This window comes from Anabrus simplex, chromosome 11 (genome assembly GCF_040414725.1).
Source record: "Anabrus simplex isolate iqAnaSimp1 chromosome 11, ASM4041472v1, whole genome shotgun sequence".
NCBI classification, from domain to species: domain Eukaryota; kingdom Metazoa; phylum Arthropoda; class Insecta; order Orthoptera; family Tettigoniidae; genus Anabrus; species Anabrus simplex.
The window spans coordinates 11,369,581-11,382,339 of NC_090275.1; the positions used below are offsets into that span (position 1 = coordinate 11,369,581).

The following is a 12,759-nucleotide window of genomic DNA, read 5'->3' on the forward strand; positions in this document are numbered from 1 at the left end:
AACTGCAAACAGCCAACGCATATCTCAGCTTACAAAGACTACCCCCAAATGACCTGGGTCAAAAAACCAGTTACTAGCCCCTATCTTAAAACCCAAAAAAATCCTTTGAGTCTCACCAAAGAATATATAAGAGCAATCTGCAAATAAAACTTGAACCACTCTGTATGGCAGTCAATCAAGTGACTGCAGATCTCACTTTGCTAGAAGAGGCCTGCAAGATAGACTGTTCACCATATGATCTAAAACAGCTGGCCCTCTGTACAACAGAAGAAAGATATCAGTCTCATCAATGGCTAAAAATATATAAAGATGGCTCACGGGAGAAGGAAAACAGAACTGGGGCAGGAATACATTAATCTCTCTTCTCACTCCACTTCCCAGTGGGCCAACACAAAACAAATTTTGATGCAGAGATAAAAGCAATTTCCCATGCACTAGTTATTAGGCAGAAAAAATGATTACCACAAATTTGTTATCCTTACACATTGAAAAGCAGCCATCCAAGCTGTCTCGTCTCAAAATAAAGAACTGAAAGAAATTCTATGTATGATAAAAACCCTCTGCAGACTCCACAAACAGATCTCATTTCAGTGGATTCCTTCTCATGTTGGAATAACAGGTAATGAAGAGGCAGACAGATTAGCCAAAAAAGGTACCACACTACAACAACCCACCAGTCAGACTGATTCTATGTCAGCAAAAAGGATTATGAAAAATACTACTAAAAACAGCCTTATGGTAAAGAAAACAGCAGAAGCCAAATTATGGAAGGATACTGATGCTAAATAGGATCAGTATAAAATAAAACCAAGAAGAGAAGTTGTAGCCTTCTTCAGACTTAACACTGGCCACGACTGTCTTGCAGCTCATCTGAAATGAATGAACATCCTGAGATCCGAAAAATGCACACTTTGCCATGAAACTGGAAGCAAAATCGATAACGAACACCCGCTACATTGCAACAAACTTGATGTGACAGCCAGAACTTGAGGGAATCTCACTAAACTACACTGGAACGCAAGAAAGCTGATGGATTGGAATTCGGGTTAGCCATATGATACCTAAGGGCCTTATTTTTTGGTGAAATAAAGCTGTTGATTTCGGTGTTAAAACTAACACTATTTCGGTAGGTATTTCGTGAAATAAATTGTCATACTGATCATTGTTTCTTGTGAAATATTCCTTATGGTATGGGGTAAATCTAACTAATTTTGTGTTAGGGGTTTTAAACACTTGTAATGTATTAAATTGTTATTAAACCTTAGAACAACCAAATAAACAAAAAGTTATAGAAATAAATACCGGCAGGCCTATGTAAATCACTGAAACCTCGAAACTAAGTTAGGAAGTTAGGAATTTATACATAGCCTACACATTTTTGCCGGTCATGCGGTGTAGGGGTTGCGTGCCTGCCTCTCGCCAGGAGGCCCCGGGTTCGATTCGCGGCCAGGTCAGGGATTTTTCTCTCGACCTGAGGGCTGGTTCGAGGTCCACTCAGCCTACCTGATTAGAAATGAGGAGCTATCTGACGGTGTGATGGCGGCCCCGGTCTCGAAAGCCCAGAATAACGGCCAAGAGGATGTGTCGTGCTGACCACACGACCCCTCGTAATCTGCAGGCCTTCAGGCTGAGCAGCGGTCACTGGGCAGGCCAAGGCCCTTTCAGGGCGTTAAGTGCCGTGGGGTTTGGTTTGGTTCTACACGTTTTTACGTTTTGAATGACTTGTCTCCAAAGTAAAAACTACGCATGGTTTCAACATTATCAGGATTCAGAGTTGTGCGACAGTCAGAAAGTATATTTTTGTAAACAAAGCAGCCCCTTTCACTGACCACATTAGACGTCGGAAACCATAATGCTATTTCTGATTCCCTATGTGAATCAACATCTACATCATCTGATGGCCAAGCAGGCATCTATTTTTCATAATGAGACAATGTCTCTCATAGTGCATTGGCACTGCCGGTGGCTGCAATTAGCCTACGCAGTGGCCTCCACGGTATGCACTATCCAGCGTCTTGGTAGGTGTGCTAGGTACCAACTGATGAGCCCAGCCTAGCACACGGGGGCGAAACGCTGGCAACCAGGAATGAGTTAGCTGGAAAATTTATAATGTCCAATAACGGACCATTTATATTGGTATTATAAATTTAGTCATTCGGAACAATTATTTCTGATTCCCTATGTGAATCAACATCTACATCATCTGATGGCCAAGCAGGCATCTATTTTTCATAATGAGACAATGTCTCTCATAGTGCATTGGCACTGCCGGTGGCTGCAATTAGCCTACGCAGTGGCCTCCACGGTATGCACTATCCAGCGTCTTGGTAGGTGTGCTAGGTACCAACTGATGAGCCCAGCCTAGCACACGGGGGGGGAAACTCTGGCAACCAGGAATGAGTTAGCTGGAAAATTTATAATATCCAATAACGGACCATTTATATTGGTATTATAAATTTACTCATTCGGAACAATTATTTCTGATTCCCTATGTGAATCAACATCTACATCAACCATAATGCTTGCGAACACTTGGTGCAAATTTACTGTGGTCTTCTGTCGAACCTCCTAAAACTTCACTAACAATGTCTTCTTTCTTCTCTTCTATCAGACGTGCTTTCACTGCATTTTGCAAAGCCATATATACCTTGAGGATATTTATGGATATCCTGGTGCTGCCCGGCCGGGGATGAGTAACTCAGACAGTTAAGGCGTTGGCTTTCTGAGCCCAAGTTGGTAGGTTCCATCCTGGCTCAGTCCGGTGCTCAAATACGTCAGCCCCGTGTTACTACTTTTATTGGCGCGTAAAGAACTCCAGTGGACAACATTCCGACATCTCGGCGTCTCCGAAAACCGTAAAAGTAGTTAGTGGGACGTAAAAACTATAACATTATTACAACTCAACCAAGCGATTTTTTTTTTTTTTTTTGCTATTTGCTTTACGTCGCACCGGCACAGATATGTCTTACGGCGACGATAGGATAGGAAAGGCCTAGGAATTGGAAGGAAGCGGCCGTGGCCTTAATTAAGGTACAGCCCCGGCATTTGCCTGGTGTGAAAATGGGAAACCACGGAAAACCATCTTCAGGGCTGCCGACAGTGGGGCTCGAACCCACTATCTCCCGATTACTGGATACTGGCCGCAGTTAAGCGACTGAAGCTATCGAGCTCGGTACGATTTATTTACAATAGGCCTACTACTATCGTCATATTTTATAATAAAGTCGGTATTATTTATCTTTCCTTTTATATTCATCCATGTCCTCATGCCAGGATTATCCAGTTTTTCTATAGAAATGCTGGTTTACATGAATGCTTTTGTTGTGTCTATTACAAATTGCTCTCGACCACTTTTCAACTCCTTTGCGATGTGTAAAGTATCGCCGATTGTTATTTGCCGCTTAAAATTATGTTCATTTGCTTAATTCTTCTTCTTTTCGTGTGTTTCTGATTCTCTACAGTATTTATCGCACGTGTCTCTTCGTTTTCACGTAATGCGAACATTACAGAATTTTTCTTGCAGCATCAAATACATAGAAGGCCTCACTGTTGTATTCCTCGGCCCTCGGAAAAACTGTTGTGACTTTAGTTTTCAGCATTTTTGTACTTAAATGCTGGACATTTGCTGATAAAGTTTCATAAGTGACGAACTCTCACTGCGAAAGAGTATCTACAACCGATCTTGCTACGAACACAACACCATTTGCTGTAATCGATAACAGATATCGATTTTTAATGATTGCCTTAGAGATCACGGAACTGAATACACATACCTCCGATACACAGGGCTCATCGCTTTGTGTGCATTTGTGTAGAGAATATACAGCGCTATCAATCAACTGAGAAGGAAACTACTATAGTCAAGTTCTCAGAAGCATTTAAACGTTTATTGGAGATCTTTTCCGATACGATTTCGCATTTTTCGTAGCAAGTGGGTATATTTCGTGATTATTTGCGCGATTCGCATAATAAATCAGATTTCGCGATATTTCGCGAGTTCATTTCACTAAAGTACGTTACGGTACGGCACCTACAAGGTCATATATAGGCTAGAAAGAAGATATGAAAAATTTTGTGCGTATCGCTATTACCAAAAAATACGGCCCCTAATGATACAACATATTTCATAATACCATTGAAAACAATTTCTTAACCGAGTAAGAGAAGTACAGGGAGACAAAGTTTTTTTTTTGATAGTGGCTTCATGTCGCACCGACATAGACAGGTCTTATGGTGACGATGGGATAGGAAAGGCCTAGGAGTTGGACGGAAGCAGCCGTGGCCTTAATTAAGGTACAGCCGCAGCATTTGCCTGGTGTGAAAATGGTAAACCACGGAAACACATCTTCAGGGCTGCCGATAGTGGGATTCGAACACGCTATCTCCCGCATGCAAGCTCACAGCCGCGCGCATCTAACTGCATGGCCAACTCACCCGGTTGACAAAGTTTTAAGAGGTGTGCAACTACACTGACCGGCAAAATTAATGGATCACTTGAATTTTCTAAGGATAAAGTATCTTAAAGTGCGACTCAGAGGCTCGCAGACCGAATGCTAAAAGGCATAACAGTGTGCAATCAAGATGCATGTATGAATGATCCATCATCCAGCAACCACATTTCCTTTTGTATATGCCTTCAGCAATTATTCAGTTGGGTTCAGCAAATAGCATAGGTCTGTTATCTGATGATAGTGCAGAGGAACAAATTTGTTAGGGCGTACCCAAGCATTTATTTATTTGATTACATTTAAATATTTTCAAAGAACAATCAGAGCCAAACCTATATATAGTTATGGTACAGTACAGGTCTCATGCTTAGATAGCAGGGGCACAAGAGTTATCTTCAGCACAAACTGTGCAAAGTTTTAACTACGGTACAGTGTGTAGGGTAGATATCTCCCTGTGTTATTCCTGTCACAGTGTAAATAATGTATGATAGTACAATTTACGTTGATACAGGCAAAGATCTCTGGAAAAGGTGTGCTTTCTACTGAAACCTCCATTTAAGGTAAACCCCCATTAAAGGTCAAAAATATCAGGTCCCTGTAAAAACGTTAAATAGGGGTTCTACTGTATACCCTCTTTCATTTTCGAATAGTGCTTACAGAACTTCAGTCGACAAGTATTACTAATACACTCCGACATCCCCTTCCAGTTCGAATATCGACAAGAGAGTTCACTAGTGAACATAGTGCTAAAACTATACAGAAGATGATGAATCGCATTCAATATAACCATTGGAATGCATTAATACCAATAACGGGAAAAATAATGCACGCTAAATCATCCATGATAATGAATGCACCAGGGATAGGGTTCGCGCTGTAACCGAAGGATAATACATAGTTTAATATAGGAATTTTCAAGGGGCAGAAAAAAGCTGTTACAACGGCGTTCTCACTATATGCCATACTCGCTATAGCGGATATCTACTGTATTTTTAATTTACTGTTAATACAATGCACTAATTCTTTAGAATTTTTAGAACAGTACTTTGTTTTTTAACTGAAGGCCTTTTCAACACAAGGAAGCAATTTTGCATCATATTATACATGAAATGTGCAAAAAACACCCTAAACATTTTTTAATAAGTTCATGTTTGATGGATTATGAGCTATCTGGGAAATGGTTCTTGAAAATGTAATTTGAAGGAAATAAGCAATAAACATATGTTTACATGATGACAACACACTGGCATTAAATATAACTTGCAGAATCTTACCTTTTGAATCATAACTCAAAAACTATTGCAGGTGTCAAATAAAAAAATCTTTTTGAGGAATATTCCTGAATTACTTGAGCATCGAAGTAATTTTTTAAAAGGTTTTAAGCTATACCAAATCTGTCGAGGGCACAGTTGTACAATACGACACTAACGGGACGAATATAAACATTTTCCAACACAACATAGGTAGATGTAGACTTACTTGAAGTAGACCTGACAGCAAGACCGCAGGATGGAACACAGGATGTTTGCCACTTCGGTGGAGATGGTGTTCTCCAGCTCAGCATACAGGTAGGAAATGAGACCGATACCTTCAGGGAGGCGCCGGTGCACAGGAGAGTCTTCCAGACAACACAGTCTAGCCAGGGCTTGAAGATGTTGCTTCAGTCCCTGTAGCCAGCGCGTCAGGTTCAGCATGTGGTGCTCGTTGGCTCGGTACACGAGGACAGCGCCCCTGTAGAAGTGGAGGTAGCGCCGCACGCTCTCGCATAGAGCCTTCAACACAACGTTAAAATTATATAAGTTCTTTCAGATGTTGAAGCACAGAACAACAATATAACATACCTGTAAAAGAAAACATGTTTCATTATACAAGAACATCCTCAGATTCTATCATCAATTTTATATTTTAAGTTTCGACTGAAAAACCTTGTTAAACCGGAAGCCATTTTCTTTTCAGTTTCAACTTAGTTAATATATAACCGTAAAGTGCTCCATTGTGACGAAGCTAACGTATTAATAAACACTATACAAGATACAAAATTTAAAGGCACAGACGGTGTGGGTACAAGAAATGAATCTGCCAGTCACGGGCTTGCCCCGCCGTCCTGTGTTGCCTAATAGACACTCTGGGAGAACAATTTCGTCGATCATTTACGCTTCAAAGCCTCCCCTCTGCTCAACACCCTGGCCCCCCACCGTTACAACAACAGCCCTCGCCAGACAAGGAACAGTATAAGACACGCTCCCAACAAGCACGCAAGCAACTGGCTGGACACAACAGGAAAGTAAGTCAAAACAACCAGTACTGCTAAGTGTATTTGCAAGGTAAATACATCAGAAATAAATCAAGTATTGATTAAGCAGGAAATCCAAGTTTACAATTGTGATTGTTAGAACTATCAATACGAGCTATGAAGCTAGTGAACTATGATGGGAAATGTAGTTAAAAATTCTTTGCAAGAATTTACAGTATAACCCTGATTTAGCGTAAACCCACATTTAACAGAAGAAATTCTCAGTCCCGAAAATTATTTAGCATTTAGCGTTAACAAAATGTTAAAATTCACAAATATTTGTTTCTATTAGTTTTGGTTATGTGACATTAAGAACCTATGAAAAAGACGTCATATGCTTGCTAAGGATGATTCAAGGCAGAAGAGGAATTTAGAGTGCGGGCACTTAGGGCTAAAGTGAGATATCTACGATACACATCCGACCGCAGCCACTGTAGAAGAAGAGAACCCCCGTTTTAATGACTATGACCTTCAAAAATTCCTATATTAATCTGTGCAATATCGTTCGGTTACAGTGAGAACCATTTTACTGATTCATCTGTTACTATGGGCAAATTCGGGCACGTTAGTTTTATCCGGTAATATTCATACACTCAGCTTCAGTGTTTATATTTAATCCGGTCGATAATCTTCCGTATCTATTCCTCGCTACGCATGAGCGAGCCCATCTTCAGCAAGATTGCTCACAATTCCGACTGGTTAAACAAAAAATTACTAACGAATCAAAAGGGAATGAAAGTTCCCTGAGTAACAGTACACTTGTAATTTATACGTAGTACAGTCATTAAGTTCTGAGGCTGACCACATGATGGTGCTGTGGTACACTATACCGCATAGGTGGCGCCGTGGTATGGTACCATGTCAGTCTCTCGTCCCTGCAAGAGACAGTTGAGTGCATGCGCTGGAAGCAGACGTACGGTCGTTGTTGTGACGGTGATTTGAATGCATCCGTCGGACCTTGACATGCCATAATTTGAGCAACGGGCAAACATCAAGTTCTGCCAGAAATTAGGCAAAACCGCGGCCGAAACGTTTGGAATGATGCAGCAGGTTTACGGTGAGGATGCATTGAGTCGCAGTGTTGTATTCAGGTGGCACCGATGTTTTGTGCAAGGAATGGACAGTTTGGAAGATGATGTGTGTACTGGACGGCCACAAACAGTTTGAACGGAACGCAACATCCAAGAAGTTGCAACGTTGGTGCATGCTAACCGCTCCCAATCGGTAGACGATCTCACAGCAGAAATAGGGGTCAGCCATGGTACTTGCCACAAAATACTGAGGGATGACCTCAAAATGTCTCGTGTTACCCAGCACATTGTGCCATGAATCCTGTTGCAAGACCAACGTGATGATCGCATGATGATTTGCGATGACCTCATCAGTAGTGCTGACGATGATCCGACGTTTCTCAACCGGATAATAACTGGAGATGAAACATGGTGTTTCCTTTCAGCGGTGCTTCCAGCAGCTATACCAACATTGGCAAACGTGCATAATGGCCAACGGCGACTATTTTGAGGGTGGATGTGGTTCTGTGTAGGTGTACGCCGTGTAATGCGGCATTGCGTTCAACACTCAGAGTAGTGAGGGCGCCTATCCACCAGGCGTCAAATCTCAGAACTTAATGACTGTACTACGTATACCCTTGATTAGTCCACTGTCGCACATAAAGGGGATGACGAGATTAGCAGTAGTCGCGTCATCGGCTAGTATGCGTTTGAGTGTTTCCTGCAGGTTGAGGCTCCGTCTTAGGCCAGAGAGATCAGTGCACTCTGTGAGGATGTGGGCCACGGTGAAGTGGGCACCACAAGAACACACTGGGGGTCTTCCCTCTTTAGGAGATAAGAGTGGGTAGATCATAAATGACCTATCCTCAGCTTACACAATACTAAGGCCTCTCTCCGTGAAGGCCGGAAAGAGGACCGCCACACGGTAGTTGTCTTCTTAATAGCTCTCAGCTTGTTGGGAGTTCGGATAGCTAGCCACTCTGATTCCCAGGACGCCAATATGGTTCGACATAGCTAAGAACAAATATCTTTAGCAGGTACACTGACAGGTCTTGGAGGTAAAAGTACCGCTTCCTTTGCAGCTTCATCCACAAGTTCGTTTCCCGCAATCCCAACGTGGCTTGGAAGCCATGTGAAAGCGATTCTGGTGCCAGCGTCACTTAACCTGGCTAGAAGGTCATGAATCTGTTACACCAGTGGGTGTTGCGAGAAACAGGTTTCAATAGACTGCAGAGAGCTTAAGGAGTCGGTACACATTAGAAAGTGGTTTCCTTCATCACGCAGTGCAAATTGCAGAACCTCTAAGATGGCATAAAGCTCCACAGTATACATGCTACATAAACTAGGAAACGAGATCTTCGTGCTGATATCATCGGTGACGAAAGAGCAACCAACATTATCTCCAATTTTAGAACCATCCGTGAAGATATGCTTGGCAGCAGGATATTGGTGAACGAAGTCTTGGAAATACCTCAAATAAACGGAGGAATCCGGGTTCACCTTGGGTCCGCGGAGTAGATCTAGAGGTATATCTGGTCGCGGAACCAACCACGGACGTACCTCGCTGAAAGTTTGTTCACGACAACCACTGATATCGATATTCAGATCACGAAACAAGCACAGTCTAATATATACAGTCGCGAAGGTCTGATGATATTTTTCATCCGAGGCGACTACAGCGCTCCAAGCGGCGAGGTACAGGCAACTTGCTAGCAGACAACAGGGAAGGAATTACCACTACAGTCTAAAATGGTCATAACTTCTGAACGATTCATGCAAATAGTGTCCTGACAAGGATATTGTTATCCTTAAGAAATAGTGGAGGAGGTCAAACAATTTATTTCGATGGGGAGTTCGAGGATAATATCGAAATATTTAATCTTAAGAAGTTATTTTTCTTTACCGTGGACTATAACATTAAATCGCTTCTAGAGGGCAACTGGTTCGAAATAAGTTTAGATACCATCACCGGCTTTTTTGTAGAGGTTTCTATGCTCTACAATTCGTACACTTACACTTCGGGGCTATCGTTGACGGTTCACGCAGCGTAAGCCAAGAAAGCAAGTGACCGACCGACATAGAACCTGCCAAATTGAGCTAAGAAGGCCAGCGCTCTACCATGGTGGGTCACTTGCTTTCTTGGCTTACACTGCCTGAACCGTCAACGATAGACCCCAAGTGTAAATGTAAGATTTGTAGACCCAAAAATCCTCTACAAAAAAGTCAGGGATGAAATATACCTATTTCGAACCGGTTGCCCTCTAGAAGACGTAAAGAGATAAGGAAAACGAAAAGGACAGAAGATAACGCAGTGTATTTTCTTAAAAAGCACTTTTGTTGACACTGCATAAGCCCAAAACCCCATATCATGTCTACAAGTACCGGCCGTGAAAGTATCAATGTTGTTGTTGTTATTATTATTATTATTATTATTATTGCTTAAGACTAGTACATATTGTGGAAATGTATTTAGTAATAAACCGATGATGGCCGGCAATGAACCCAGCACAAGCGAAAGTGAAAGAGTGGTTAAAAGATGTACACATCTCCATGAAAGACTAGAAACATTTTCAATGTCTGCACACACTTTTAGAAATTGTCATCTGAATCAAAGAGAGCAAAAGTAAATTTTTTGAAAACAAGAGAACTGACCGTTGAAGCTTGTGGAAAGGGAAGTTTACTCATAGTAACAAGAATTTGTGCTGAGGAGTAAGAGTCTCTCCAACAGGGGATTACTCCAGTATTCAGGTCTGCTGGAAAGAAACAACATGCAAAAGCATGTTGCTAATCTTGATAATTTTGAAAAAGATGTTTTGCATAACACATTTTTTTCGTATCATCAAGGGGAATTTCCTACAGCAAAGCAGCTTACTTTGGAAATGGAGCAAAAAATTAAGTACACAAGCTCAGTGTCTTGTATGTATTCACTGCTAAAATCAATCAGTTTTAAGTACAAGAAGACAAATGATGGCCGGTAGTTCCTCCTGGAACACGGGGATATAGTTGCTGCACAAATCAGTATCAGGAGATGAACGCCCTATACTTTACCTGGATGAAACATGGGTTAACTAGAACCATACCCTGACAGTTCCTCCAGAGAAGGGAAGCAGACTTATTGTGTCATGCGGGTTCAGCAAACCACAGGTTTCATTAAGGAGAGTAAGTGGATATTTCATTCACAACCATGCTTGCAATATTCAGACTACTATTCCAAAATAAATTTAAAATCTTTGAAGATTGGTTTCAAAACAGGTTGCTGATTTACCTAGAAGGTAATGATGTTTTTACGTCCCACTAACTACCTTTGACGGTTTTTGGAGACGCCGAGGTGCCAGAAGTTCGTCCCACAGGAGTTATTTTACGTGCTAGTAAATCTACCAAGACGAGGCTGCCGTATGAGCACCTTCAAAAACCACCGGACTGAGCCAGGATCCAACGTGCCAAGCTGAAGTCAGGAGGCCAGCACCTCAACCGTCTGAGCAACTCAGCCCACCTTACCTAGAAGGAGATCCGTAATAATAATGGACAACCCAAGTTATTTTGTAGTGTTGAACAAAATTCCCAACACATCACTGAAACAAAACTAGAATTACTTCTGTGCATTGCACCTTTTAAAACAGCAGACAAACTTGATTAAAAAACAGAAGAGATGAGCCATCAAGTCGTTCAAGTACCTCCCTACCACAGTCAGTAAAATCCTACTGAAGTGACATGGGATAAGTAAATTCTAGCTTTGGACTGGTAGACGTTGTACAATTAATACATGATTCAATTGACAGTGATGATGTCAATTTCATGCATTCGACATGCAGAACGATTGCAAGAGGAGGTTTCCAAGAGGTACACAGCCAAAATGAGACTTTGCAGCCATTTATCGTTTATCTGAGGGATGACAGTGACTAGTCAGGTTTAAGTAATATTGGAAGCGAGGGGGAGAGAGAAGATGAGGACAACTTAGCAGTTCCATTATAAATCCAGAGGTGCCAACCTTTGAAGTGGGTTTTCAGTAATATCCCCCCGCCGCCCCTCAGAAAATTTTTGAGTCAAATCCAAAGTATTCTTCTTCTTTCTTGATAATGACACAACCTTTGCCCTTTCCGACAGCAATCTATTCTAATTTCATATTACACCATAAAATTTGCACATTACCAATCACAATCAGTTCTGCCACAAAACATTCTTTGTTGCTTGTTTCGCACTCAACAGCTGCTTTTCAGAGTGGATTTTCTTGAATCGTCCATCCTCCTCTGATGGCATTTTTGCCTTCTGAACCATAAGTGATTCCAGTGCAATGTGCTTAATGTAGGCTTGAATTCCCTCCGATTATTCCTAGCAACAGTGAAAACTCTTTCTGGTGGTACTGTAAAGTACACTTAATACTGCAAATACAACATTACTTAATGTTGTATAAGTAGAGAAGAGCAGAGTGAAGCTCCTTTAATGACAATGAATTTCACAACGCTCACGGGTAGCAAAGGGCAGTGGCGATCAAAGTACCATTGCCAACTCACAAGCGTTGAAATGAGGAGGTTTGAGCAGGAATGCTTGAAAGGATCCACTTTTATCTCCTTTCCTTTTTTCTTCCCCGTAGAAAATTGTTTGTGACATTTTTGCTTTTTCGTAATAATTTCCCCTTTGACCGTAATGCCGTAATCGTGAGGTGAAATTCATAATAATTACGGATAATCCGTTATAGTTAGCTCCTATGTAAATCGCATTCAGTGACGTGCTAAGAACAACAAATGAACGCAGCCCCAATGCCTGCCACTAAGCTAGTCAGTGGCAACATTGCAGCATGTTTGGTTTTAACAGACTCAAATTTGCCTGTTTGTTTCCACTCTATTTAGCCCTAATTTTGCAAGCCCTCGCCAGAGGTCAGATGGACAGTGCTATTTGTATTGCCACCAGGATGGGGTAGACTACCTGCCACTTCCGGGGACGAGACTCGTGTGTGTGAAGCGGAGACGGACAGGCTGTCGCGTAGTGAGGACGATGACTTAGTAGTCAA

At 41.8% G+C, this 12,759-nt stretch overlaps 1 protein-coding gene across 1 annotated transcript in view; it reads right to left on the reverse strand.

The window, feature by feature from the left end:
- Positions 1-12,759, reverse strand: part of Grip163 (gamma-tubulin complex component 6) — a 249,957-nt gene that overhangs the window by 163,452 nt on the left and 73,746 nt on the right. The window contains exon 8 of the mRNA XM_067155466.2: positions 5,928-6,220. Within this exon, the coding sequence (XP_067011567.2) occupies positions 5,928-6,220 (293 nt within the window). The remainder of the gene's footprint in view (positions 1-5,927; positions 6,221-12,759) is intronic.